A 27,532-nucleotide genomic window follows, 5' to 3' on the forward strand; every position below is an offset into this window, starting at 1 on the left:
GTGCCCACATATGGCCACAGGAGCCCAGAGCTAAAAGGATTTACTGGGAGAATCCCCAAACAGCCTTATGTCTCCAGCTGCACTGGGGTACTATGAACCTGAGTTATGTGATTGTGACATGTGTTTATGTTTTTATATCAAATTTTGTCATTTTGGGTTACTGTATTTTTCTGTATTTGTCTTATAACCCCTAGAAGGCAAAAGCCATGATTTCTATTTCCTTCATAACTTCCCAAGAGTCAGGTACAATGTTTAGCATAAAGTGAGCACTGAGCAACTACTGATGATTGTCCAACTGTAAATATTAAATTGAAGGAAAGTGATGGCTTTTAATGGTCAATAAAATGTACCATGTATCTAGTCTTAGGAAACAAAATGTTTATTGAAATGGTGTATAGATAAATTACAACCAGCATAAAACTGTTAGTGGAGTTTTCAGCATGGGTTCTTATTACTCTTAAAATGAAGTGAGGCTTTGCAAGTCCATTGTCCCATAGGAAAAATACTATATTTTTCTTTTTAGATAGAGTCATTTCATAAGTAAATCACTTTTGAAATGGTCTTTTATACGTCTCCAGCCTATGACCAAAACAAAAAATATATTAAAAAGATATAATTATCTCCATTTAAAAAGAATAATTAAATATGAATGATTTAGGGGTAATAAATATGGAAAAAATACTTAGTCATTTGAAATGCTAGAGTTTGCTCCTATTATATTAGCATATACTAAACTATGTAAGAAATAATTTTAAAAATCACCAACACACAATGACGTGTGATCATTAAAATGCAAACTATCACAATGATTTTATTACATCTTCAGGAAATAAGCTAAAATATTATTATCTCATTAAATAAACAAAATTTAAATAATTCTGCATTCAGTCATTTGGGAATACAGTCCAAAGTGAGTTTTAATTGTCATTCAAGTCTAACTATTCTTAATAAAAGACTTAAAATTAATAAATACAGTAAGAGAAAATGGGAAGAAAATTTCATAAAAGTTTCTGAAACTTTGTGGGTTAATAGAAATGAACATCTAATCCCCAGGGTAAAATGACTTAGTCATATTCTATTTCAACATGATGTTCTGGTCCGACCTGTTTGGCTCCCCCAAGGTGGTGTTGCTGTCCTTCTCCAATGGCGATTCTGTTATATGGGATTAATTTCATGGTGGTTTTCTTCATTGAATACCACCGGGATTTCCAAGTGGCCCAAATAATGCCATTATCATAACCATTAGTAGTAGATGTTTTTGAGTAAGTGCCACCTAAAACAAATTGTAGATGCACATATCACTGCTCTTGAATCTCTTCCCCTCAGAAAGTCTATAAAGAACTGTCTATTATGAAGTCCATTGCCATTTACATCAGATTTTATAGTGTTATCTACTTGCTGAAAATATCCTTAAAGACTCCTAAAATCTCCATTTACAATTGACATAAACTTATTATTAAACAAACTCTTACAGCTGTGCTGTGCTTTCTGGTCACATCCATACTTTAAATGTATTCACTGCTAACAGGCTTAGAGCCCCAAATTTCCCCAATTGGTCTCTCTCCCTAAGTTTAGCCATCCTGGATTCAGCTATGATGGACCACCTTTCTGAAAACAGGTCATAATTCCTCATCAGATGATCTCAGGTCATCTGAAAAACACAATTTTACTGGAAAATACGAGGAGCTCAGTTCTGGAATGTTATTTTACATCTGCATTATAAAGTGGAGGCCAGGCTGAAGTGCTTTCACCTCGTTCCTGGACACTAGATCTCCTGTGATTTTGTAAGGGATTGTCAGAGTCTAGTACTGGAGGGTACCACAAGCTATCAACACGGCTACTCTGGACCATATGGGTCAGGCACCTTCCCTGAGAGCTTCTTCTAATTACATGGTTTGTTGGTGCAAAGCTAAGTTAGGTTTCAAAAGAAAACATTGTGAAAACCAAAAGGTAAGTTTAAGTAGTTTTTAAGAGGATTCCAAGTCACCTCTTGGCTAGGACAGTGCCCTAAGGAGGGAAGATTGCTCATTTTAATGGATGAGGATTTCTCCATGCATACCTGTTGGGTAGTTACAATAGTTTGTCAGTAAGTAAAACCAGTGCTCAGAACTACTCCAGTCTTAGAGCAAACTATAGCTTGCCCTCCCCTTGTCCTAAAATAAGTGTCTACACTCCTCAGGCTGGACTCTTCTCCTCTTAAGCTTTCATAGACATCTGCCCTCACCAATACATCCCTGCTCTTTGCTTAATTCCTCCAGACACCTACTCACTGCTTACTGGATCTATCTGACACATAGCTCATGGGAAGCTGAACCAAGCTACTGTGTTAACAAGCATAAACATGGTAATGTTAGTCCATCCAGATCATATATATGGTAAGCCTAGAGGAGACACCATAACCCAAAGTATCAACTCTGATGGAGGCACGATGAATACCACTGCATAGTTTGCAGCAGTTGGATTTCTTGTAGAAGGACCAATTTCAGGTATAAGCTAGCAGTATTCAATTCTGGTTTAAAATAAAGAACTATATAATAAGCTCTCAATATCTTTATTCATTTCCTTATATTTATTTATTACCTTTTATAAAAATATAGACTATGCACAAATTCATGCATCTAAGGAAGAAAGGCATACCTTGGTAATAAATTCCATTGAGGTGGCCAGCATGACATTTGTTCATCCACCAACCAGATCCATCCTGTTCAGCGCAGTTGCCTTCAAACTTATCGTTGTCATTGTCCCAGGTACTGAACTGCATGCCATTGTGGGATGTGAAAAACTTGTCACTAGTATCCTCGCCAAAATCGTAGCCATCAAATGCATCTCCAGCATCTCCACCAATAAAGTAGGCATATGTCATGCGGTATTTGTCATTTTCACCTGTCACCCTGAACGTAGCATAGTCTGCAGTACTACAAAGAAGGGAATAGAGACCTTAGACCCTGAGCCTCAGAAGGCATCTCAGAAGTTCTCTCTTTCATAGGACAATTGTTTGGAATTTTTAACTTTGCTTCTTAATCTGAAATGTGCTCATTGAATAAAATTTTCTGCAAATCTGGCAAGGGAAAATGGATGTGGGAACCCACACCACTCAGGATGGGTCTAGAAGACTTCAAGGAAGGCTTCTAGTCCCAGGAAGACTAAACATTTCAGCCATCTGAATGCTTTTTGCCTATAAGATCCTAATATCCAATCCAGATATGTGGATGAACCTGACTAATTTCATATTTTCCACTTTTATCTCAGTATGTAGCATGTACACACAGTTCTCATAAACCACATTCATTATCTGACAGTGAGTGACAAACAATGCAGCAAACTTGAAGGAGCTACAGTTCCATTAGCCACTCATACCATCTAAAGTGTGAAGTCCTAAAGGGGTTTTCCTTTCTCAAGGCAGTGTGGCAGTGACAAGAAGGAGGGTTTCCTCAAGCATCACAAAAAAGAAGTTCCCTGTATGGCCCACAAAACATGAGCTATAGGATCAGAGAGAGATTCTCCCCTGGAAAAAAAGTTGTGAATGAGGGCCAGAATTCTATGGAGTTCAGGGAAGAATGGGCTTTGGTGCATGAACAGAGATTTCCAGAAAACATTTAGCTTCCCTGATCTCTAGGACTTGGGATATAGGAGATGTTCTCATAGGAGGTCTACTGACTATGGTATTATACTTTCTGGTTAAAAACTTTAAAAAGTAAAAATACGTATTTGGGCACAGACTATATTTCATCATGCCATAGACGTAACAAGAGGGTTGGATATTGTTTTTAATTTTAATTAGGCATACAACACTCAAAGTGCCCAGGCAGCTCTAGCTCACCAAAGAAGCCAGCTGGTTTCATTTTAAAGTAGCTCTGGATTTGACTGACTGAATGATCATTAAAGCGCTGGGAAATCTGAAAAAGCTAGATTCACTCTTCAACAAGGATAATCACTAAGAGGATGGGTTGTAGAGTTAACCTATCTAAGTTTAAATCCATCCTTTACCCTATACCAACGATGCGACCGTGGAAATGTTAATCTGTAAAATGGGATTAATAGTAGTTCCTGCCTCTTGAAACAGTTATTTGGATTAGATTAAATTATAATTTCATGTTCAATTTATGGTACATATTAAATGCTCAGGAAATACTAGCTATTATTTTGTATGGTTCCAGGGTAAGTGGATTGTACCAGAACACTTAGATCCTGCCTAAATAGGACCTAGCAACTTGGACTGCCCAAGAATCAAACTGACTTCTGGGGAACATAGTTGGATGTGCTCTTCTCATCTGTCAGACTGTCTTCCCCACTGTTCTGTTGAGAGCTGGAAAGTGCATACTCCAGAATGTCTCTACGGCAAAAAGTTAAAAGTCTTTTCTAATAGTACCTGGTTCTGCCATTCCAATCCTCCAACTGCACTCTTAATACATATGGGATGGTAGACTGTGTGCTTATCAAATGAATCTTCTCATTTCCCAGCCAAAATTCTGTGTTTCCAGTAGGAGACAGATGTCCAAACCCTTCTTTATATTGAATCCAGTTTTTCTTGAAATCCACACTGCCATCAAGCCTCTAATTACACAATTGTATGGGCAAAAGGAGAGAGTGGATTATCAGTGCACACACAAAAAAATTATAAACATTTTGTCCAAAATATGGAGGGTCTGATTTCATCATTTACTAAGTGACCCTGGGCTAGCTGCTTCAGTTTTCTCACCTATCAAGTAGCAATAATGACGCTTACTTCTTAGGGTTGTTGCAGGGATTACACCAGAGAATGTAAAAGTACTTAAAAGAGCGACTGGCACATGATAAATTATAAACTAGTAGTTTTAAAACTACTAGTAGTAGTTTTAACTACTATAACTACTAGTAGTTATAGAACTAGTAGTTTGTGGTTTTTTTGGCCGTACGCGGGCCGCTCACTGTTGTGGCCTCTCCCATTGCGCAGGCTCCGGACGCGCAGGCTCAGCGGCCATGGCTCACGGGCCCACCCTCTCCGCGGACCGGGACACGACCCCGTGTCCCCTGCATCGGCAGGCGGACTCTCAACCACTGCGCCACCAGGGAAGCCCAAAACTAGTCGTCTTAAAAAGACTCCTAGAAGACTCCAGAACACCAGCTTGATATTGCTGATTCTTGTACTGATGGCAGAAAGATCAACCTATTGCTCAATCTGTGTCTACCAGCCAGAGCTCCCATCACTCACTGGCTCTGAGTGCCCCCTGCAGGATTAGTTGTAACAGTGGTCAAAGGTAAACAATGCAAGAGGATTTGCAGTGGGTGCCTGGAGCTGGCAAAGGCAATAGAGGGTCCTGATCTTGGAACAGCCTCAGTGTATCCTCTGGGTGACATCATCTTCTTGTGATGGGCAGCCCTAGGTCTTGATGTACCTGTCAAGAGAGGTCTCTTCAAGTTCTTTGTCACTATGATATTGTGATTATGTGCCATCATGAATCTACAACAGCAGGGCCAGCATAGTAGAGAGTCACAGCACAGACTGAAACCAGACTATATCCTTACTGTTACTTATTAGTTATGTGACTTTGGGCAAGTTATTGATACTCAGCCTCTTGTGCCTGTTTCCTCCTCCGTAAATAGCGATAAGAAGGCAAAAACTACCGCAAAGGGAAGTTGTGAGTGTTAATTGAGTTAATGTTCACAAGGTGCTTGGAAACGTATCGGGCATATAGCAGAACAATTAGGTGTCTATTAAATACATTTGTTGTGGGAAAAAATACCTTCTGAAACACAGTCCATCCATTTCCAGACCCATCAATTTCACAGTATACTAAGAACTGCTGCTTAGCTTTCAGAGGTTTGATAAAGTAAAGCCCACTCTCTCTGGCCCCCTTATTGGCAATGTCTTGACAATCTGAAAAAGAAGAAATGTTTGTGGTGGTTTGAAATCCAGGTAAGACTGTGCCAGCCTTGAAAATGACATTTTTAACTTGTTGTAAACTATTCACTTCCTGAGAAGTATTTTCTTACTTCTCACGTGATTATTCCTTTAAAGTATTTTTTTTTTAGCTACTCAAGAAAAGTCTAAGCAGACTGTTTAGATTTAATAGCTAGACATTTTCCAATGTATTTGTATACATTCCAATACATACAATCTCCTTTACTTTTTATATTTGCTTTGATGAACTTAATCCAATATAAAACTTTCACTTACCTTTCCCAGTTGTATCATGTATTTTCACTGTATCTTGACAAGGTTCCTGACACTTTGCTTCCAGTTGGACCACTTTCTGTTTCAGGTTGATGATTTTTTGATTATTTGAATTATATATTTCCTGCAAAAATCTATAAGCAAAATAATAAGATAACCGAGTATTCCTTTTAGAGGAATAATTTTGTATATTCTTTTAAAAATACCACCTTATTTTCTCAAGAATTATTTCCTGATAAATTACACCATTCTTGGAAAAAGTGTAAAATGACGTTAATAAATAAATTGAGGTGAATTAAAATTCTAAGCTTTTTGGAAAAGAATATAACAGGGTCCTTGCCAATAAAGAGTATCATTGTTAAGTGGCCTTTCTGAATTTATCTTTTGCATAAAGGGCAGCAGATAATGAGGTACACAAGTGATGACCCTGATTAATAGGAAGACCCTCTGGTGATTATTCTTGGGACAATATTCTTAGGGAAAGAAAGGCCCTGTTCTGAAATTCACATGTGCTGAAGCATTATTCCTTTTCACTTGTGGATTTACTGAGGATCTGTTTATGGACTTCAATCTTATAACTTACATAGGAAAAGTATCTGGGGCACTACCTTACCTAAAATAAAATAACAGACATTTTCCCTTTCTTCTTAGTGTTTCTATTTACACAGCTTCAGCAAAAGCCTGGAGGAAGTGAAAACTCCTGCTTTTGTTGTTTCTCACAGGGATGCTTGTACATATTCAGAAATGATAGAAAACTACCTACAGTACATAGATTTTCATCTCTTTCTTTGAGGTTCAGGATAGACAAACTATTTGACCACGTTTTTCTCTACTGCGCCTTAGAAAATTTCTACACTGTAGTCTCCTTCAACTTCAATGATGGGCAATAATAATGCAAATCATAATGCTAATAATATCACAATAATAATAATAGCCCTCTGATATCAAAAAGAGGATAAATCCCTCCTGGGCCACTTTTCCTCAGCCATCATTCATCTCAATTTCTTATACTACTTTGAGAAAAATTTAGGAAAAAAATTGAGGAAGAAACTAAAACTGTATCTGAGACCCTATGTTCAGAAAGTCTACGAGTCCCTGGGAAGTTGTTAACAGAGACATCTTACTTTCAAGAGAAGGGAGGAGAATACGTAATTGCAGGTTCCATGATCAACAGGTAGCTTTACAATGTTTGTTACACTTATCTCTTAAAACACATTTTTTTCTGCTCTGCCTTCAGTATAATTTACTTTTGCAGCCAAGATCCTTCCTATGTCTCTGCTTACAAATTCCTCACCACACATTTGTTGACATTCTTATAAAAAGAATTTTATTTTCAACACCCATATTCCCATCAGTTTGAATTTATGTTGTAAGACAAATGGGGGTGAGGGGAAACATTTTGGTAAATACGGTCATAAAGCATTTGAAGACACCTAAAACATCTTTCTCCCACATGATTTTTTTTTCTACATCATTATTAAAAAGCAATTACAATCCAATACAACTCATATTGCCTAAATACTTCTATCTCCACTGTGTTCAAGATGGTCAGGCATCATGTCAATTAGATACAAGTAGAAAAAAATAAAAACATTTCTTCTACTGAAGCTTGGAATATTGAGTAAACACTAGCTCAGTCTTGGAGAGCAAATTGAAACAAAAAATGCTTACCGAACTGTTGATTCATGTGTTGAAATCAATGTTTCGTATTTCATAATTTCTTCCAACATTTTCTTGGAAATCTTGGTAGCACTCTCTATCCCATCTGTAACATGGGATCAGAGACATAAAAATACGTGAACAAACAGAACCACTGAAATAACAGCAAAAGAACTTCACAGATGAAGTTCTCAGTCAGTGGTGGTTAGATTCTCACTTGGCTTTGCTGGTCCATCAGAGTGGTAGCTGATCTGGATTGCTTTGACCAACTCTTTGGCTTCTGATGTCTTGTTCTCAACCTGACGTAAGATGCCTTCCAAATTCTGTAGATCCTTGTCTACACTGGTTTGGTAAGTAGACAGGAAATCTGCAATTCCACAGGTAGTTGGGCAATAACTACCCTGAAAATACAATAATAGAGTGCTCTAAAATCCTGATAAAAAGCTACATGAGATCTACTAATCAAAATAGGTAAAACCTAGACTCCATTAAAAAAAAAAGTCTAAACTGCCAAATGATATTTGCGAGAGAATTTCTTTTATTTCTCTGCCCACGTCCAGTGCAAACACAGCGAGAAACATAAAAACTACTTACAAATCTTTCATCTAAGATGCAGCAGTTGTCTCTGGTAGCAATATACTAGAGGAGAAAAATACAGACATTTCACTAGTTTATCGTATATTTTCTTATTTTTAAGCTTTCCATTTAAAACAAATACGTTTTGTAAACAGCACACTTACTGCCAGGCATGTTGAAGAGAGCAATGAAAGAGTATAGAAGCAGAGGATTAAACTCCGGGGGTGTGAGGACCAACTCATGGTGTCGGGGGTGCCTGGTGGTCCAAGCCTGAAGGGTCAGAACTGTGACATTTCGGCTCCAATTGTCCCTTTATTTAAGTTCCGAGGATGGCAGGACCGCCAGTGGCTGGAGGTGATCACGGGGCTTTCTTACCAGGGGGGCGGGATGTCTTTCCAGTCTCTTTGTCCTCATCCTGGCCCCGGACTAATGTTTAGTCAGGTTCCCAGGTTTTGCACACAGGTCTAAGCTCCTCCTTTCTGGCCCAGCTCAACCCTCCTGCGAAGCCAACTCTTCTGCAAAGGCTAGTGAAGCATTAGCCTTAGTTGCGATGAGGAGGGAGGGGGCCGGGGAGGCTGTGTGTTGCAACAGCTTCCAGTACAGGCGGAGAGAACAAACACACAGCTGACCTTGGCCAGAACAAACCGCCCCAACCTTAAGACAGAGCCTGGTACCATAACCCAAATACCCCAAATTACCGCAAGTCCTTTCTTAGACCTGCGATGAAGGATCATTACTTTTAACCTGTGCCTATGGTAGGTGGAGGCTTTGCCTTCCACCAGGTCTCAGCATGTCACTCTTGACAGGAATGAATGACACTGGAAATGTATTCCTGCCCCACTGTGTTGGCCATTTTCTTTTTTATTTTAATTGAAATATAATTAACATATAACATTATATTAGCTTCAACTGTGCAACATGATTTGATATTAGTATATATTATGAAATGATCACCACAGTAAGTCTAGTTAACATCTGTCAGCACACATAGTTACAAAAAACTTTTTTTTCTTGTGATGAGAACTCTTAAGATCTACCCTCTTAGCAACTTTCAAATATGCAATACTGTACTATTAACTATAATCCCCATGCTGTACATTATATCCCCTGGACTTATTTTATAGCTGGAAGTCTGTAACTTTGGACCCCCTTCACCTATCTATTGACTATTTTCATAGGTTCTCAGTTTGCAGTGGGCTTTTTTTCCCAGATGGTAGCCTAAGGATACATGCCCCCCCTCATTTTATTTATTTTGTTAACCTTTTTTTTTTAATTGCAGTATAGTTAATTTACAATGTTGTCTTAGTTTCAGGTGTACAGCAAAGTAATTCAGTTATATATATATGTGTGTGTGTGTATATATATATATATATATATATATATATATATATATATATACACTTTTTCAGATTCTTTTCTCATTACAGGTTATTACAAGATATTGAATATAGCTCCCTATGGTATAGAGTAGTTCCTTATTCGTTATCTATTTTACACATAGTAGTGTGTATATGTTAATCCCAAACTCCTAATTTATCTTTCCCCCACCCCATCCCCTTTGGTAACCATAAGTTTGTTTTCTATGTCTTTGAGTCTATTTCTGCTTTGTAAAAAAGTTCATTTGTACCATTTTTTTAGATTCCACACAAGTAATACCATATGATATTTGTCTTTCTCTGTCTAACTTACTTCACTTAGTATGATTATCTCTAGGTCCACCTATGTTGCTGCAAATGGCATTATTTCGTTCTTTTTTATGGCTGAGTAATAGTCCATTGTGTGTATACCACACAGCTTCTTTATCCATTCATCTGTCGATAGACACTTAGGTTGCTTCCATGTCTTAGCTACTCTAAATAGTGCTGCAATGAACATTGGAAAGCATACATCCTTTCAAATTACAGTTTTCTCCAGATATATGCCCAGGATTGGGATTGCAGGATCATATGGTAGCTCTATTTTTAGTTTCTTAAGGAATCTCCATACTGTTCTCCACTGTGACTGCACCAATTTATCAATACATTCCCACCCACAGTGTAGTGAGCTTTTGAGCTCAACTCCTCCCTCTGTCTGGAAGCACCAGCTGGTGGGGCACCACACCTGCCACAGAGGGGAAACAAGTCAGGAGCCTACTTTGTTTTCTCTGAGGCTTCATCTCGTTACCACAGAGGAAACCCTGGCTACAGGAGGCAGGGGCTAGGAAAATCCGCGTCCCATATATGTGACTGGGAGCTTAACTGAAGGAAAGGGCACAAAATGAAATATTAGGCGGGAGCTGTCCTTTTCATTCTGCCCCTAGAGCTTCCTTGTATATTGGGACAACATGCTTATCATCATCTCCTATTGATAATTTACAATTATGCAGTATCATTACCCCTATTTTTAATATCCCTCATTTCATTCTCTGAAAGCAAGCTTACTGCAAATTTTGATTAAATATTTAGTGGGAGAAATACATCTAAATTGAAAGAAATACTAATGCTTCAATGTTTAATCCTAAATCTTTACAAAGGAATACTTGTTTTGATTTGAAACAAAGATAAATGTTCCTACTCAGTAAATAATCAATAATTATTATAACAAAATGAGTACATCAAAACCAGATTTGTTGCCTTTTCTTTCCTCCTTAACAGTCACCCTCTCTGACTTACCAATCATTGCCAATCACATCACCAACCACCAGCCAATTAAAGCCTCACAGTCATCCTCCTTGTTTATTCATCTCATCAGTTGTCGAAGCTTATTATTAAAACTATTTTCTCACTGTCATTTCTTTTTTTTATATAAATTTACTTATTTTATTTATTTATTTTTGGCTGCATTGGATCTTCATTGCTGCACGCGGGATTTCTCTAGTTGTGGTGAGCTGGGGCTACTCTTCATTGCGATGTACAGTCTTCTCATTGCAGTGGCTTCTCTCTGCAGTGTCGCAGAGCACTGGCTCTAGGTGCATGGGCTTCAGTAGTTGTGGCACGAGGGCTCAGTAGTTGTAGCTTGTGGGATCTAGAGCTCAGGCTCTGTAGTCGTGGCACACGGGCTTAGCTGCTCTGCGGCATGTGGGACTTCCCGGACCAGGGCTCAAACCCGTGTCCCCTGCATTGGCAGTCTGATTCTTTCTTTTTTTTTTTAACATCTTCATTGGAGTATAATTGCTTTGCAATGGTGTGTTAGTTTCTGCTGTTTAACAAAGTGAGTCAGCTATACATAAACATATATCCCCATATCTCCTCTCTCTTGCATCTCCCTCACACCCTCCCTATCCCACCCCTCTAGGTGGACACAAATCACCGAGCTGATCTCCATGTGCTATGTGGCTGCTTCCCACTAGCTATCTATTTTACATTTGGTAGTGTATATATACGTCCATGCCACTCTCTCACTTCATCCCAGCTTACCCTAACCCCTCCCCGTGTCCTCAAGTCCATTCTCTACATTTGCGTCTTTATTCCTGTCCTGCCCCTAGGTTCTTCAGAACCTTTTTTTTTTTTTTTAGATTCCATATATATGTGTTAGCATACAGTATTTGTTTTATCTTTCTGACTTACTTTACTCTGCATGACAGTCTCTAGATCCATCCACCTCACTACAAGAAACTCAATTTCATTTCTTTTTATGGCTGAGTAACATTCCATTGTATATATGTGCCACATCTTCTTTATCCATTCATCTGTTGATGGACACTTAGGTTACTTCCATGTCCTGGCTAATGTAAATAGAGCTGCAATGAACATTGTGGTACATGACTCTTTTTGATTTATGGTTTTCTCAGGGTATATGCCCAGTAGTGGGATTGCTGGGTCATATGGTAGTTCTAGTTTTAGTTTTTTAAGGAACCTCCATATTGCTCTCCATAGTGGCTGTATCAATTTACATTCCCACCAACAGTGCAAGAGGGTTCCCTTTTCTCCACACCCTCTCCAGCATTTACTGTTTGTAGATTTTTTGATGATGGCCATTCTGACCAGAGTGAGGTGATACCTGATTGTAGTTTTGATTTGCATTTCTCTAATGATTAGTGATGTTGAGCATCCTTTCATGTGTTTGTTGGCAACCTGTATATCTTCTTTGGAGAAATGTCTACTTAGATCTTCTGCCCATTTTTGGATTAGGTTTTTTTTTAATATATATTGAACTGCATGAGCTGCTTGTATATTTTGGAGATTAATCCTTTGTCCGTTGATTTGTTTGCAAATATTTTCTCCCATTCTGAGGGCTGTCTTTTAGTCTTATTTATGGTTTCCTTTGCTGTGCAAAAGCTTTGAAGTTTCATTAGGTCCCATTTGTTTATTTTTGTTTTTATTTCCATTTATCTAGGAGGTGGGTCAAAAAGGATCTTGCTGTGATGTATGTCATAGAGTCTTCTGCCTATGTTTTCCTCTAAGAGTTTTATAGTGTCTGGCCTTACATGTAGGTCTTTAATCCATTTTGAGTTTATTTTTGTGTATGGTGTTAGAGAGTGTTCTAATTTCATTCTTTTTCATGTAGCTGTCCAGTTTTCCCAGCACTGCTTATTGAAGAGGCTGTCTTTTCTCCACTGTATATTCTTGCCTCTTTTATCAAAGATAAGGTGGACCATATGTGTGTGGGTTTATGTCTGGGCTTTCTATCCTGTTCCATTGTTCTATATTTCTGTTTTTGTACCAGTACCATACTGTATTAATTACTGTAGCTTTGTAGTATAGTCTGAAGTGTGGGAGCCTGATTCCTCCAGCTCTGTTTTTCTTTCTCAAGATTGTTTTGGCTATTCAGGGTCTTGTGTTTCCATACAGATAGTGAATTTTTTTGTTCTAGTTCTGTGAAAAATGCCAGTGGTAGTTTGATAGGGTTTGCATTGAATTTGTAGATTGCTTTGGGTAATATAGTCATTTTCACAATGTTGATTCTTCCAATCCAAGAACAAGAACATATCTATCCATCTGTTTGTATCATCTTTTTTTTTTTTTTTTTTTTTTGCTGTATGCGGGTCTCTCACTGTTGCGGCCTCTCCCATTGCAGAGCGCAGGCTCAGTGGACATGGCTCACAGGCCCAGCCGCTCCGCAGCATGTGGGATAATCCCGGACCAGGACACGAACCCGTGTCCCCTGCATCGGCAGGTGGTCTCTCAACCACGGTGCCACCAGGGAAGCCCTGTTTGTATCATCTTTAATTTCTTTCATCAGTGGCTATAGTTTTCTGCATACAGTTCTTTTGTCTGCTTAAGTTAGTTTTATTCCTAGGTATTTTATTCTTTGTGTCGCAATGGTAAATGGGATTGTTCCCTTAATTTCTCTTTCTGATCTTTCACTGTTATTGTATAGGAGTGCAAGATATTTCTGTGCATTAATTTTGTACCCTGCTTCTTTATGAAATTCATTGATTAGCTCTAGTAGTTTTCTGGTATCATCTTTGGGATTCTCTATGTATAGTATCATGTCATCTGCAAGCAGTAAGAGTTTTACTTCTTCTTTTCCAATTTGGATTTCTTTTATTTCTTCTTCTTCTCTGATTGCTGTGGCTAAAGCTTCCAAAAATATGTTGAATAATAGAGGTGAGAGTGGGCAACCTTGTCTTTTTCCTGCTCTTCGTGGAAATGCTTTCAGTTTTTCACCATTGAGAATTATGCTGGCTGTGTGTTTGTCATATACAGCCTTTAGTATGTTAAGTTCCCTCTATGCCTACTTTCTGAAGGGTTTTTTTCATAAATGGGTATTGAATTTTGTCGAAAGCTTTCTCTGCATCTATTGAGATGATCATATGGTTTTTCTCCTTCAGTTTGTTAATATGGTTTATCACATTGATTGATTTGTGTATACTGAAGAATCCTTGTGTTCCTGGGATAAACCCCACTTGATCATGGTGTATATTCCTTTTAATGTGCTGTTGGATTCTGTTTGCTAGTATTTTCTTGAGGATTTTTGCATCTATGTACATCAGTCATATTGGTCTATAGTTTTCTTTTTTTGTGACATCTTTGTCTGGTTTTGGTATCAGGGTGATGGTGGCCTCATAGAATGAGTTTGGGAGTGTTCCTCCCTCTGCTGTATTTTGGAAGAGTTTGAGAAGAATAGGTGTTAGCTCTTCTCTAAATGTTTGATAGAATTCGGGTAGGTGGATTCTTAACCACTGCGCCACCAGGGAAGCCTTCACTGTCACTTCTGTTTTATTGCTATTTTCTATTTCCATGGCCAATGTCCTAGAGAAGACCCTTTTATTTCTTGTCTAGACTGCTTGTCTATGCTGCCTATTAACTGATTTCCCTTCCTCCACTTCAGTTACCTCCTGCTCCAAATCAGTTGTCATATTGCAGACAGATTCATCTTCCTATAAATGGAGCTCTGATTATGACATTCACCTGCTCAAAAACCTTCCATGACTTTCTATATCCCATCACAGTGAATGTAAACATAACAAATGTCCCTTCCTACCACTGTTACTTTTTCTCTCTTGATTCTATTTCCAACACTCTCTAGTCTAACCAAATTGAATCACATAATATCCCTAACGTGCACCATATTTTCCCATGTCTCACATGTGTTTCTTTTTTTACATGCTGCTCCCTCAGCCTAGATTGCCTTCACACAAACTCCTGCATCTCTGGCTGTGTCTTGATTTCTGCTTCCTCCAAAACCAAAACCCAAGCTCTGGAGGCCAGCTCCAGCTCTTTCATAACATTTATAGCAACCTAGAATTGTATATACACATGCTGCATCCACCTTATTAGATTGTAAACTAATTTTTATGGCTATTGCCCCTAGCATAACAATATTAAACACTCAATAATCATTTGATGACACTAAATTGAATTGGGCTGGAATAAATAAATAAAGTTTAAATAAAGTTTACATTTCTAATAGCCCTTAAAACTTCCAAATTGCAAAAATAAATGACTTCAGAAAGGGTAATTATGTAAATGTAAATGAATAATCAGTTAGAAGGTAGCTATTGGTAAGGTGGGTATATAAAAATTACTAATTAGAAATCAATATAGCCATCGTCTACAGAAACAACAACCAGTTAAAATATGTAATGGAAGAAAAAATTGCACTTATAATTTCCACCACACAGACTCAACTAGATAAAATATCTAAGGAAAAATTTAACAAGAAATAAGCAGGAAGATTGATATTATTAAAAATTCCAAATAATACTATCAGGATACAAAATAAGAACTGGAAAAATACTCATGTTTTATGCCTAAATAAAAAGAATCAATAAAAGTATCAATTATTTCCACGATAATTTAGAACTGTATTGATATTGCAATAAAGCTAAAAATGAGATTTTTTCTTCTTCTCCTTCCTTTCTTTCTTCCTTTTTTAAGAACTAGATAAGATATTTTCTAAAGTTCAAATGAAAAAAGAGAGAAAATTATCTTGGAAAATTCTAAACAAGAAGAAGAAAAATGAGGGCAAAACTATCTCTCAAATATTAAAGCATATTATAAATCCATAATTTTTTAAACAATGTGCTATTGAATTTTTAAACAATATAATACTATAGGTAGATAGATAAATATTGTTGAGATATAAGCCTAAATTTATTTTGGTGTTTAGTACAATCAAGTTGGCATTGCATATCAGTGATGATAGAAAAAATTATTCAATATATGGCATTAGTATGGTGTTAGGATAATTGGGAAGCTATCTGCAACTAACTGCAGGTTGATACTGTAATGCTCCCCAGAGGAAAGAGCATCTTGTTGTCTAATTTAGGTGGAAATGCCACCTAAATTAATTCTACCCATCAAAGATGAAATGATAATAGAACCAGTCTGCTCGCCGTATGAAAAGGTGTCTGTCGTACCAGTAAGTGTGTTGGGCAGAGCATGTTGTCATTGTAGTTCTTTTCGTTGAAGACCATAAAATATTGATTTCTTGAATGTAAGGTAACAATTTATAGCTTTATGTTTACCTTTTATGTTAACATATATATAATATATATATAACTTCATACTCACAAGGTTAATAAACAGTTAAATTGGGAAATTGGAAATTCTATCTTATCCAGTTTTAGAAGTGCAGTATATTCTGGTTTTTGCTGACTTGCCTTGGAATCTGATATGTGTTATCAGAATTTTATAGAAGAGACTTGTTTTTTTACCACAATTTCAAGTCCTAAATCAGAATCCTATCAGAAAAGATGCTCTCTGAGAGAAAATTGCCAACAGTGACTTAGTGACCTACATTGGTCTTGCATTCAGTCACTTAGGTTTGTTAAATTTTAACTAGTTGTTCTCATCCATGTTTGGGACACATTTTTTCTCTGATAAATTGTAAATGATTAATGAATTCCAGGAAAGAAGAGTATTTCTTAAATCAAATTTATTCTACTCCCCAGTTGGTTTCCTGAGAAAATAGCAGAGGTAATATTTAAGCCAAAATAATCATTTTATTTAATGCAGAGGTCAATGAGTTTGCTTACTGGAATAATAATTTTCCAAATCACCTATTATCCAACTATTTGTGCTCTGATTTGAAAATATAATTTTCAAATATTTCAAAATATTGCTAACAGTCTTCATGTATATTGATCATGCACCCTATGAGCCCCCTTTTCTGTTTTGTTCACCTCTGCTCCAAATTGTTTGCTGAATTTGAATTGGATTATGTAGAGTTAAATTTAAGACTTCCTGGCCTGTAACAGATGATAAAGACCTAAAGGATTAATAGAAAGAACCACTGATTCTGAGCATCATCTTTATGTTTCACGTCATGCTGTAGTTTAGTTGATGTTGTTTTGTATATTCTGTCATTTATCCTCACAACAAACCTTGTAGGTAGATCTGATTATCTGCATCTTATGAATGAAGAGAGTCTTTAGGAGGTTATGATGATATATGCAAGGTCACTGTGCCAGAACGGGGTTCCAAACCCATGGGTCCAGGGCCTGCACTCTTAACCATGACTGTAAATAGAATCATGAAACACTTCTTAATCTAAGGTGATACACAGATACAAAATGTTATTATGAGACCCAAACTTATTCACTGATGGAATGGGTTGCTAGTGGAATTTATGGATTTAAAAAAATAATGTGTGTATGCATATGCACAGGTGTGTGTGATTGTACGAACATATATTTACATCTATCTTATCTATCTAATCTGCCTATCTGTCTTCTTCTCTGGATTAGAAACAAGGTTGGCTGTTACCGTCTTTCTCAAACCTGAATTTTACTTATTTTATAACGCTTGTATTTTCAGCCCAGTTTTAGATGGAAGCAGTTTTTCAATGCTGACCACATGGTTCAAGTAAATAGGAGTTGATGAACTGAATTCTCTCAGTAGCTTAAAGGAAGATACGTCAGTTGGGTGGTCCAAGGAAGCTCAAATCAATGCTGACAATGATATGTCTATTTTTCTAATAAGAAACCATTTATAGACCTAATTTATAGGATTACTCTTCAGAATTGGATTTCCTCAAAATAGGCAGAAAGAAATGACCTGTTGACACTGTTGAAAATCAGTCCAACCTAAGTTGTCTGTTAGAATATTTGCTTTGTTTATAAAAATAGCCCAGGGAAAGTGAAAATGAAAATGTTTTCTTGATAGTCTGTGAACAATATGCTTTTGGTTTCACTATGTAAATCAAAGACAGAAGAACAACGTGGGGCATGTAATATAGAGTTCTCCCTGGGGGTGGGGCAGCAGTCACAGGTTGGGTTTTGAGCTTCTTAACTTTACAAAGAAATTTTCGTTGGATGTGTCCATGGAGGCATCTGGCTGAGGGCAGGGATGTTCAAAAAGTGCTACGGATGGGATTTAATTAATTATGCATGAAATTAAGCAACTGAGTGCATTAAGAGAGAAGGATTATCCTAATCTGAATTACATCCAGAGCCCAAAATGGCCAAGAATCAGCCATTTTTAATACTGGCTGGAGATTAAGCAATGTGCTGAGGCTGCCCTGGATTGACACTAATTGGATTGGAGAAGGTAGATTTAAGTGTTTGCTGTGCCAAGTTGGTCCATTACTGAGTTTCTGGTGTGTTTGTTTGTTTCTATCTTCATGAAATTTGCAATTTGAGATCCCTTGCCCTATGAAAGAATTTTCACTATTAATTTTCATTCCTCTGAGAAACTCTGGTCATTTTTGGCCAACAAATTATCTTTGGAGAAAAACAATTATCTATTCCCAAAGAAGGAGGGAAGATAAGAATGCTGTCAGATCAACAAAATGATTCATCTTATCTCACTTAATGCCTACATTTACTTTAACATTCTGTCTTGAATGAGGGCAAATAAACATTTGTAAGACTTGTATCTTTGTTTTAAATTGTAACTGCTTGGGTTAGTTTACTACCTTACTGTGATTGTACTATAATCCTTTCTGTTCCAAGTTAAGTCCACAAAGAATACACTGTGTATAAAGGCTAACTTCTTATTGACATTTCCGAAGGATGTTGCTTCATCCCTGAAAGGTGACATGTGTTGCTACCCTTCTTCAAGCAGAGATTGCTGTGTATGTTTTACCTTGAGTGATGGTGCAGTGACCTCTGATCAGTAAACAAAGATACGATTTGTAAAAGCCCAAATATTTACTGAATGTTTTGCAAGAAAGACCAGAGTGTAAACCACACCCTTGGTTGATTACTATTGTGCCTACAGGACTAACTAGGACAAACTTATCCATCAAGAAACAAAATAAGTCAAAATTCAGAACACTATGTCTCATATTTTATAAACAACACAGAGGAAATTCCATTAACCAAGATCCAAGAAACCAATTGCTTAATCATTCATCCCTCTAGGTCAGAAAACTACCCAATATTATTATTTCAGCATTTGCTGTGGATCTCACCCAATATGCCATATTAGGTTAATTTCATCGATATCTCATTCTGCATCATTGCATTATGGGTGTGGAAGGCCTCTTCTCTCCACCGCTCCTCATGTCCTCCTCATGTGGCAAACTGCCTCTGGCTCTGACACACTGACTGTATAGCATCATCCTAGGAAAATTCCTGAAATGATGCTTAATCAAATATGCACCCCAAAATTTGGTTAAAGGGTCACTGAACACGTTCCCATGATGCTCCTCCGCTGGATCTCAAACCAAATGCTTATTGAGCATGTACTATACACCAGGCCCTCCTCGTCCAACACAATAAACAAAATAGACAAAATCCTGCTCTCAAGAAGTTTACCCTCTAGTGGAGAGAAGGAGCTGATAAACAACATATTATGTAATGTCAATCGGTGACAAAGACTGAACAAAAATAAAAAAGACCTCAGGGAGTCAGTGCTAGTTGAGGTCTGGTGATCGGGGAAGCACTCTGCTGGGTGCTGTGACTTTACTGGTTTTGTGGTGGGAGAGTTGCCAAGTGCATGGCTGGCTCACCATTGCCACTTGGAGGTCCCCTGCAGGGTGGTTGGTTTGGGGCCAACATACATATTTTTTTGATTTGGGGTTGTCAGAAATTTGACAAGCCCACGTAAGTGACAGAGTGAGAATAAAGTAGAGGAACCCTATGAAAGTTAGCCCCAAAACACCACGAAGTCCATCTACTCACATCTACTCACTACTGTCAAGCCTGGGATCCTCTGATGATGCCATTTTCCTCATCAAAAGCCTCCAAGGACTCCTTATCTCCTACCCAATTAAATATAAACTTCTTGACCTTGTATTTAACCTTCTCTGCAAAAATATAACTTATATTATAACTTATAACTTATCAGCCGGACCTTCTAAGTCAGATTGAGGTTATCACAATCCCATAAAATTTTAAGATATTATTATAATCATGTAATAACTAATTAATTAAAATAAATTTTATGTAAGCCCCATGAAGGCAAGGATTCTTATCCACTGTTATCTGCAGCCCTTCAAACAGTGCACTCAATGAGTATCTGTTGAATAAATAAAATATATTTCATGAAAATATTACTAAATACTAAATATTACTGGAACAATAAAATAAAATATTAAAATGCAGTTTGAGGCAGAGCACATGACCATTAAGGGACTTACAAGGTCAGTCAAGAAAAGAAAAGACAAAGTACACCGGCCTTGAAAATATCTGTTTCAGAGTGAAATCTCTTCTCAGATGCAGCAAGACAATCAGATACCACAGGACGGGTCAGTTATAAAATGGGAGCAGCTGCCCATGGATGAACCATGGGGATTCTTCTATGTCTGCATTTGAGTGGCATCAGGAGGGGAGAGAGACACTCACTGTGACTTTGTGACTGAAGGGGACCTCACATGTATTTAATTCTTGGCAAATAAAAGCAAAACTATATAACACTTTAAAACAAATAGAAGTTTGAATGATGGCCATAAAATAGGCTGGACAAGTCCCCAGATGCCAAAAACCAGGAAGAACTTCCAGGACCTGACAGTCACTGCCTCTCTGGATCCTCTCTATGAAGTGTAAGGAGAGAAGGCTACACACAGGCCTCTGAGCTACTCACACTTGCCTGGAACAAGTGGGTTCTAACCAAACAGCAAAACCTTAAAAAGTTAAATAAAATTCTAGAAGATGGGAAATAGAAGAGTTTATAATAGCACTGTGTTTGGAAGCTACATTAGGCCCCTGCACTAACGTAAGAAAGTCTGGAGCACACAGGACTTGGGTTAGTGTGTGTGGTAAGGAAAGCCAAAGGCCCTTCACCTGCCCTTTCCCTTAGGCTTGTCTGCCTGGTCCCGTGCTTTAGCCCAGCTCACTCACCTGTGCCCCAGGCCAGCATTAATATGAGGGGTCATGGCCTATATTTGGGAAACTTGCAGGGTTTTGGGTTCCTGAGCCCATTCCACTCCTGAACTACCATTTGCAATGAGCCTCAGACTGCCACACCCCTGCCTGCTGTGAGGAAACCCTGGGAAATTCCTGAAATAATTTACTTAATGTAGTAAATTACGTTAGCTCTCCAGCCTATTTGAGCGTGTTGTGACACCTTCTTTCTCCTTTCAGGAGTCTTGCCTACTTCCTGCTTTTCCAAGAACAGGGTCTGAAACACTCATGTGGTATGAATGGATTGATCTACGCTGAGGTGTTACTTCTACCAAGATTGAAATTTAAACTTGAGATACGACTAGAAACCAAAGATATGAGCTTCTAGAGATAGAATTTTAGGAAACAGCTCTTGGGAGAGAATTACGGGATCAAATAACATAAATGAGGTGACTAAGAGTAGTTGTATAAAGCAATTTAATGGTGTAAGGACAATATTTTATTTCTATATTAAATACTTGGATTTTCTTCTCCGTGACTTTTTCCTTAAAATGCTCCTTAGATTTCTGTTGTATCTTGTTTAAAGATGCAGATTCCTCAGCTTCCTTCCAAATCTACCGAATCGGTGTATCAGGGTATGGACCCTAGGAATTTGCATTTTATCAACAAGATTCCCCAGATGATTACTATGCCCAGGGAAGTAGGGGAATTCCCTGACTTACACTGGGCTGCAGAGTCATCACACCTGCTTTACATAAGGGATCCAATTTCTACTCAGCAATCTCAAAGCTCACATAATTCCGCTTTGTTATATTTTATTCTGAAGACACGTGAAATCATTTATTGTGACAAAAAGAATAAAAAACCAAACTGCATCAGTTCCTTCTATTTAAGTTAAAATTCGATTTTTGGTAATTCAATTTATTGATATGTACTGCTTTATGAGTTTTGCTTCAATGCTGCCAAAAGAACGAAAAGTAGACTGGCGCCAAGTCCAAGGCCTTAACACAGCACAGGAGTCCTTGCACGTACAAAGGCCTCAAGAAATAGTTTGGAGAGATGCAAGCACTTTACAGAAATAGACTAGAAAGGACTTAGGGAAGGACTGAATTAGGAGGATGTGGAAGGGAGGAAAGAGTCAAAGATAATAACTGAGGGGTAGAGGAGATGGGAGGCCATTAACAGAAATAGGAAAATGAGAAGAAGGAAGTGGTTTAGGAGAGAGAGAAGATGGGCCCAATTTCCAACATTTTAAGTTTGAGCAGTAGCAAGACCTGTAATAGGTGATGGCTTAGAAATGCTGGAGACAGAGCTTTGGGCATGAGAATGGACTTTGAGTCGATGGTAGACAATGAGTTTCCCAGAAGAAAATATGGTGTGAAAATAAAAGGGCCTGAGAACAGAACTTGGACCTGAATTTCAGGCTAACAGGACAGATAAGGAAAGAATGGCTCTGTTCCTGCCGCACGCCCCAATCCTACAGACATACAAAGACTTTCAGATCTCCAAAGTGAAATCCCTCGGACTTGAGTTCACCCATTTATCTGGGCCTTGGAATGCTTTCAAATTAAAAAACAATATTATATAGAGAGAACCTTCTCTGTTAGATAATATGTTCAACAATACAGAATGAGTAGTGGAGTAGTCATTTTATTTATTTCGTGTCCTATGGAGTCAGGAGCATGTAGACTGTCTAGTAAATAGATTTTGTTTTGTTTTCCAAAAATTAAATACGTGTACTGAATTTCCTGAGGGTCTTGGAGGAATCTGCTGGATTGCATAGTGAATGGGTTTAATATCACACGTGTTATGGTAGATGTCCATGATTGCGTAGGGCTTGGCTAGAGCTAGTGACCAGAGTATAAGGAATTTAAGCATGCTTTCTTTTCAGACCCTAGGGTGGAAGGTAGACCCTCTCTGATATGTAATGTAATAGCGTCACCTGCTGGTGAAATTAGACAACAACACTCACACTTGGGTGGACGCACACCTCTCTGCTCAAACTGCCTCATAGATTCTTGCAGGTAAAATACCCTCCTACACATTCCTTTTGCATATATATTATTTATTGTCTGAATGTTAGATTTCTCTGCTTTTGTGCTGATGAAGGGATGGTGAGGTGGGAATCAATCATCAGCCACTGCCAATGACCAGCATTCAAAATGGGTTCTCAGGTCAGAACCCTGAATCCAGAATTTGTGTTTGCATCAGTTTGGGCCTGGTGGAGCGGTGGGTGCTGGGTGTGTTTGGCTGCACTTCCTACTGGGTCTTAAGATGTTACATAAATAAGCAAAAGAGGGCCCCTGTTTATTGGCTCCTGACTTGTGAAGACAACAGGCTGGGATCCATGAACTCAAAAGCCTGTGGGCACCAAAGCCAAATTTTCATATTTACAATGAATTCGGTTGTTTTAAACACAGCCTAGATGAGCAGATTTTTAGCTGTTTAGAAATGGCCTGCTTTGCATACCCTGAAAAACCGCATCCAGCATCCGTGAGCCACAGACCAGAGAAACTTCGTAGCTCTTAGAGACTTCGCTCTGCTGCTGCCCTTTGGTAGAGCCCTGACACAGAGACTCCCAGAGGGGCTGCTGAACGCCCTCATCTAAATGTGTAAGTACCTCCCCCACCCCCTCTCCCTGGGAGTTCCCTTACCCTCCTACTCTTCTGGGTGCTGCCCTGTTCCGCCAGAGCCTCTGATGGTCCCATGCTGTTTGGGACTCCCCTCCCCGTCTCCTGCATGCAAACCTATCAAAGTGTTGCCCCAAACATTTGGTCCTTTCTTTTTCCTTGATCAGACCCAATATCCCTCAAACTCACTATATTGGGCAGGATAGGCCTTGCCTGGGCAGGGGGAAAGAGATGAGCTTCATAAACGGACATAAAGCAAGTTGTTTTATGGTCATGGCCGTACACATCCTCTGTGCTTCCTCTTTGATCGGTCTTGTTCCCCTTCAGAAAACAACAGTATTTCCCAAATAGGAGCCCAGAGGGCTTGGTGGTACTGGCTGTCCCTTTTCAAAGTGCCCTGGGGGCCTGGCCACAAAGAGGATGAAAGCTCAGTGTGTAGGTGCTTAAGTATGCTGTGCGCTCCTCAGGGAAGAGATGTCCCCTCTGTGTACAATGGCAGGACTGTATAAGTCTGCATTTAGTCAAGGGCACCTGTGTTCTCAGCATTACTCGTGGAGTGCAGGAATGATGGAGCTGCTAGGAGAGAAAGTCCAGCTCAGCATGAAGCCTGAGAAAGGGCATGAGGGACTGAATCTAAAGCCCAGGGGCTCAGTATTTGAAGGTTATGAAAGCTACACATGCTTTCCAGGCAATTCCTTCTCTCTCTGGATGGCTAAAGGTACAAAAATAGCATCTCTCTTCCTGTGGTTAGATAAGGATCAGACTGATGGGTACCAGTCCAGTCTTGCCTGAACCACTTACCAGCTCTGTGATACTGGACAGTTCCTTAGCCTCCCTGTGCCTACATTTTTGCCTGTAAGATGGAGACAATAACAGTACCCACCTTGTAGATTTGCTGTGAGGATTAAGTGAGGCAGTGTAACATGAGAGCTGAGAGCACTGACACTGGAGCGAAGACAACCTCTGTTTTTTTGTTGTTTTATTTTAAATTTTTGAATTTTATTTTATTTATGTTTTTATACAGCAGGTTCTTACTAGTTATCCATTTTATACATATTAGTGTATATATGTCAGTCCCAATCTCCCAATTCATCATACTACCACCACCCTCCTACCACTTTCCCCCCTTGGTGTCCATACGTTTTTTCTCTACATCTGTGTCTCTATTTCTGCCCTGCAAACCGGTTCATCTGTACCATTTTTCTAGGTTCCATATATATGCGCTAATATACGATATTTGTTTTTCTCTTTCTGACTTACTTCATTCTGTATGACAGTCTCTAGATCCATCCACGTCTCTACAAATGACCCAATTTCGTTCCTTTTTATGGCTGAGTAATTTTCCATTGTATATATGTGCCATATCTTCTTTATCCATTTGTCTGTCGATGGGCATTTAGGTTGCTTCCATGACATGGCTATTGAAAATAGTGCTGCAAAGAACATTGGAGTGCATGTGTGTTTTTGAATTATGGCTTTCTCTGCTTATATGCCCAGTAGTGGGATTGCTGGGTCATATGGCAATTCTACTTTTAGTTCTTTAAGGAACCTCCATACTGTTCTCCATAGTGACTGTATCAATTTACATTCCCACCAACAGTGCAAGAGGGTTCCCTTTTCTCCGCACCCTCTCCAGCATTTGTTGTTTGTAGATTTTCTGATGATGCCCATTCTAACTGGTGTGAGGTGATATCTCATTGTAGTTTTGATTTGCATTTCTCTAATAATTAGTGATGTTGAGCAGGTTTTCATGTGCTTCTTGGCCATCTGTATGTCTTCTTTGGATAAATGTCTATTTAGGTCTTCTGCCCATTTTTGGATTGGGTTGTTTGTTTTTCTTAATATTGAGCTACATGAGCTGTTTATATATTTTGGAGATTAATCCTTTGTCCGTTGATTCATTTGCAAATATTTTCTGAGTGTTGTCTTTTCGTCTTGTTTGTAGTTTCTTTTGCTTTGCAAAAGCTTTTAAGTTTCATTAGGTCCCATTGGTTTATTTTTGTTTTTATTTCCATTACTCTAGGAGGTGGATCAAAAAAGATCTTGCTGTGATTTATGTCAAAGAGTGTTATTCCTATGTTTTCTCTAAGAGTTTTATAGTGTTCAGTCTTACATTTAGGTCTCTAATCCATTTTGAGTTTTTTTTTGAGTATGGTGTTTGAGAGTGTTCTAATTTCATTCTTTTACATGTAGCTATACAGTTTTCCCAGCACTACTTATTGAAGAGACTGTCTTTTCTCCATTGTATATCCTTGCCTCCTTTGTCATAGATTAGTTGACCATAGGTGCATGGTTTTAGCTCTGGGCTTTCTATCCTGTTCCATTGATCTATATTTCTGGTTTTGTGCCAGTACCATATTGTCTTGATTGCTGTAGCTTTATAGTATAGTCTGGAGTGCGGGAGCCTGATTCCTCTAGCTCCGTTTTTTTCCCTCAAGATTGCTTTGGCTATGCAGGGTCTTTTGTGTCTCCATACAAATTTTAAGATTTTTTGTTCCAGTTCTGTAAAAAATGCCATTGGTAATTTGATAGGGATTACATTCAATCTGTAGATTGCTTTGTGTAGCATAGTCATTTTCACAATGTTGATTCTTCCAATCCAAGAACTTGGTATATCTCTCCATCTATTTGTATCATCTTTAATTTCTTTCATCAGTGTCTTATAGTTTTCTGCATACAGGTCTTTTGTCTACCTAGGTAAGTTTATTCCTAGGCATTTTATTCTTTTTGTTGCAGTGGTAAATGGGACTGTCTCCTTAATTTATCTTTCAGATTTTCCATCATTAGTGTATAGGAATGAAAGAGATTTCTGAGCATTAATTTTGTATCCTGCAACTTTACCAAATTCATTGATTAGCTCTAATAGTTTTCTGGTGGCATCTTTAGTATGCTCTATGTATAGTATCATGTCATCTGCAGACAGTGACAGTTTTGCTTCTTCTTTCCCAATTTGGATTCCTTTTATTTCTTTTTCTTCTCTGATTGCTATGGCTAGGACTTCCAAAACTGAATAATAGTGGTGAGAGTGGACATCCTTGTCTTGTTCCTGATCTTAGAGGAAATGCTTTCAGTTTTTCACCATTGAGAATGATGTTTGCTGTGTGTTTGTCATATATGGCCTTTATTATGTTGAGGTAGGTTCTCTCTATGTCTACTTTCTGAAGAGTTTTTTATCATAAATCGATGTTTAATTTTGTCAAAAGCTTTTTCTGCATCTATTGAGATGATTGTATGGTTTGTATTCTTCAATTTGTTAATATGGTTTATCACATTGATTGATTTGCATATATTGAAGAATCCTTGCATCCCTGGGATAAATCACACGTGGTCATGGTGTATGATCCTTTTAATGTGTTGTTGGATTCTGTTTGCTAGTATTTTGTTGAGGATTTTTGCAGCTATATTCATCAGTGATATTGGTCTGTAATTTTCTTTTTCTGTAGTATCTTTGTCTGGTTTTGCTATCAGGGTGATGGTGACCTCGTAGAATGAGTTTGGGTGTGTTCCTTCCCTTGCAATTTTTTGGAAGGGTTTGAGAAGGATGGATGTTAGCTTTTCTATAAATGTTTGATAGAATTCACCTGTGAAGCCATCTGGTCCTGGACTTATGTTTGTTGGAAGATTTTAAATCACAGTTTCAATTTCATTACTTGTGATTATTGTGTTCATATGTTCTATATCTTCCTGGTTCAGTCTTGGAAGGTTATACTTTTCTAAGAATTTGTCCATTTCTTCCAGGTTGCCCATTTTATTGGCATAGAGTTGCTTGTAGTAGTCTCTTAGGATGCTTTGTATTTCTGCAGTGTCAATTGTAACTTCTCCATTTTCATTTCTAATTATGTTGACTGAGTTCTCTCCCTC

General features: G+C 38.2%; 1 protein-coding gene across 2 annotated transcripts; it reads right to left on the reverse strand.

Annotated features, from left to right (window-relative positions):
• Positions 1 to 356: 356 nt before the first annotated feature.
• FGG (fibrinogen gamma chain) lies at positions 357 to 8,828 on the reverse strand. 2 transcript variants are annotated; one of them, XM_027117275.1, is made up of 10 exons: positions 8,554 to 8,828; positions 8,408 to 8,452; positions 8,031 to 8,214; positions 7,826 to 7,919; positions 6,158 to 6,288; positions 5,724 to 5,857; positions 4,370 to 4,554; positions 2,638 to 2,915; positions 1,104 to 1,273; positions 357 to 579 (listed from the first exon to the last, which is right to left on the reverse strand). In XM_027117275.1, exons 1-10 carry the CDS (start codon positions 8,629 to 8,631, stop codon positions 565 to 567), a joined length of 1,314 nt encoding a protein of 437 aa, XP_026973076.1. In that variant the 5' UTR covers positions 8,632 to 8,828; the 3' UTR covers positions 357 to 564. The 2 variants fall into 2 exon arrangements, with proteins under 2 accessions (XP_026973076.1, XP_026973075.1); XM_027117274.1 differs by lacking the exon at positions 357 to 579 and having other exon boundaries at positions 790 to 1,273; positions 8,554 to 8,767.
• Between the last annotated feature and the right edge of the window lie 18,704 nt (positions 8,829 to 27,532).

The sequence above is a fragment of the Aethalodelphis obliquidens genome, unplaced genomic scaffold (assembly GCF_003676395.1).
Source record: "Aethalodelphis obliquidens isolate GAN/ISIS:26980383/991018 unplaced genomic scaffold, ASM367639v1 scaffold17, whole genome shotgun sequence".
In the NCBI taxonomy this organism is placed as follows: Eukaryota; Metazoa; Chordata; class Mammalia; order Artiodactyla; family Delphinidae; genus Aethalodelphis; species Aethalodelphis obliquidens.

Coding starts and splice junctions, on each gene's coding strand:
- FGG (XM_027117274.1), bottom strand. CDS start 8,631: ATGAGTTGGTCCTCACACCCCCGGAGTTTAATCCTCTGCTTCTATACT. Junction 6,289..7,825: donor ACACATGAATCAACAGTTCG/GTAAGCATTTTT, acceptor TTTTGCTTATAG/ATTTTTGCAGGAAATATATA. Junction 2,916..4,369: donor GATTGGAATGGCAGAACCAG/GTACTATTAGAA, acceptor CCTTCTTTGTAG/TACTGCAGACTATGCTACGT.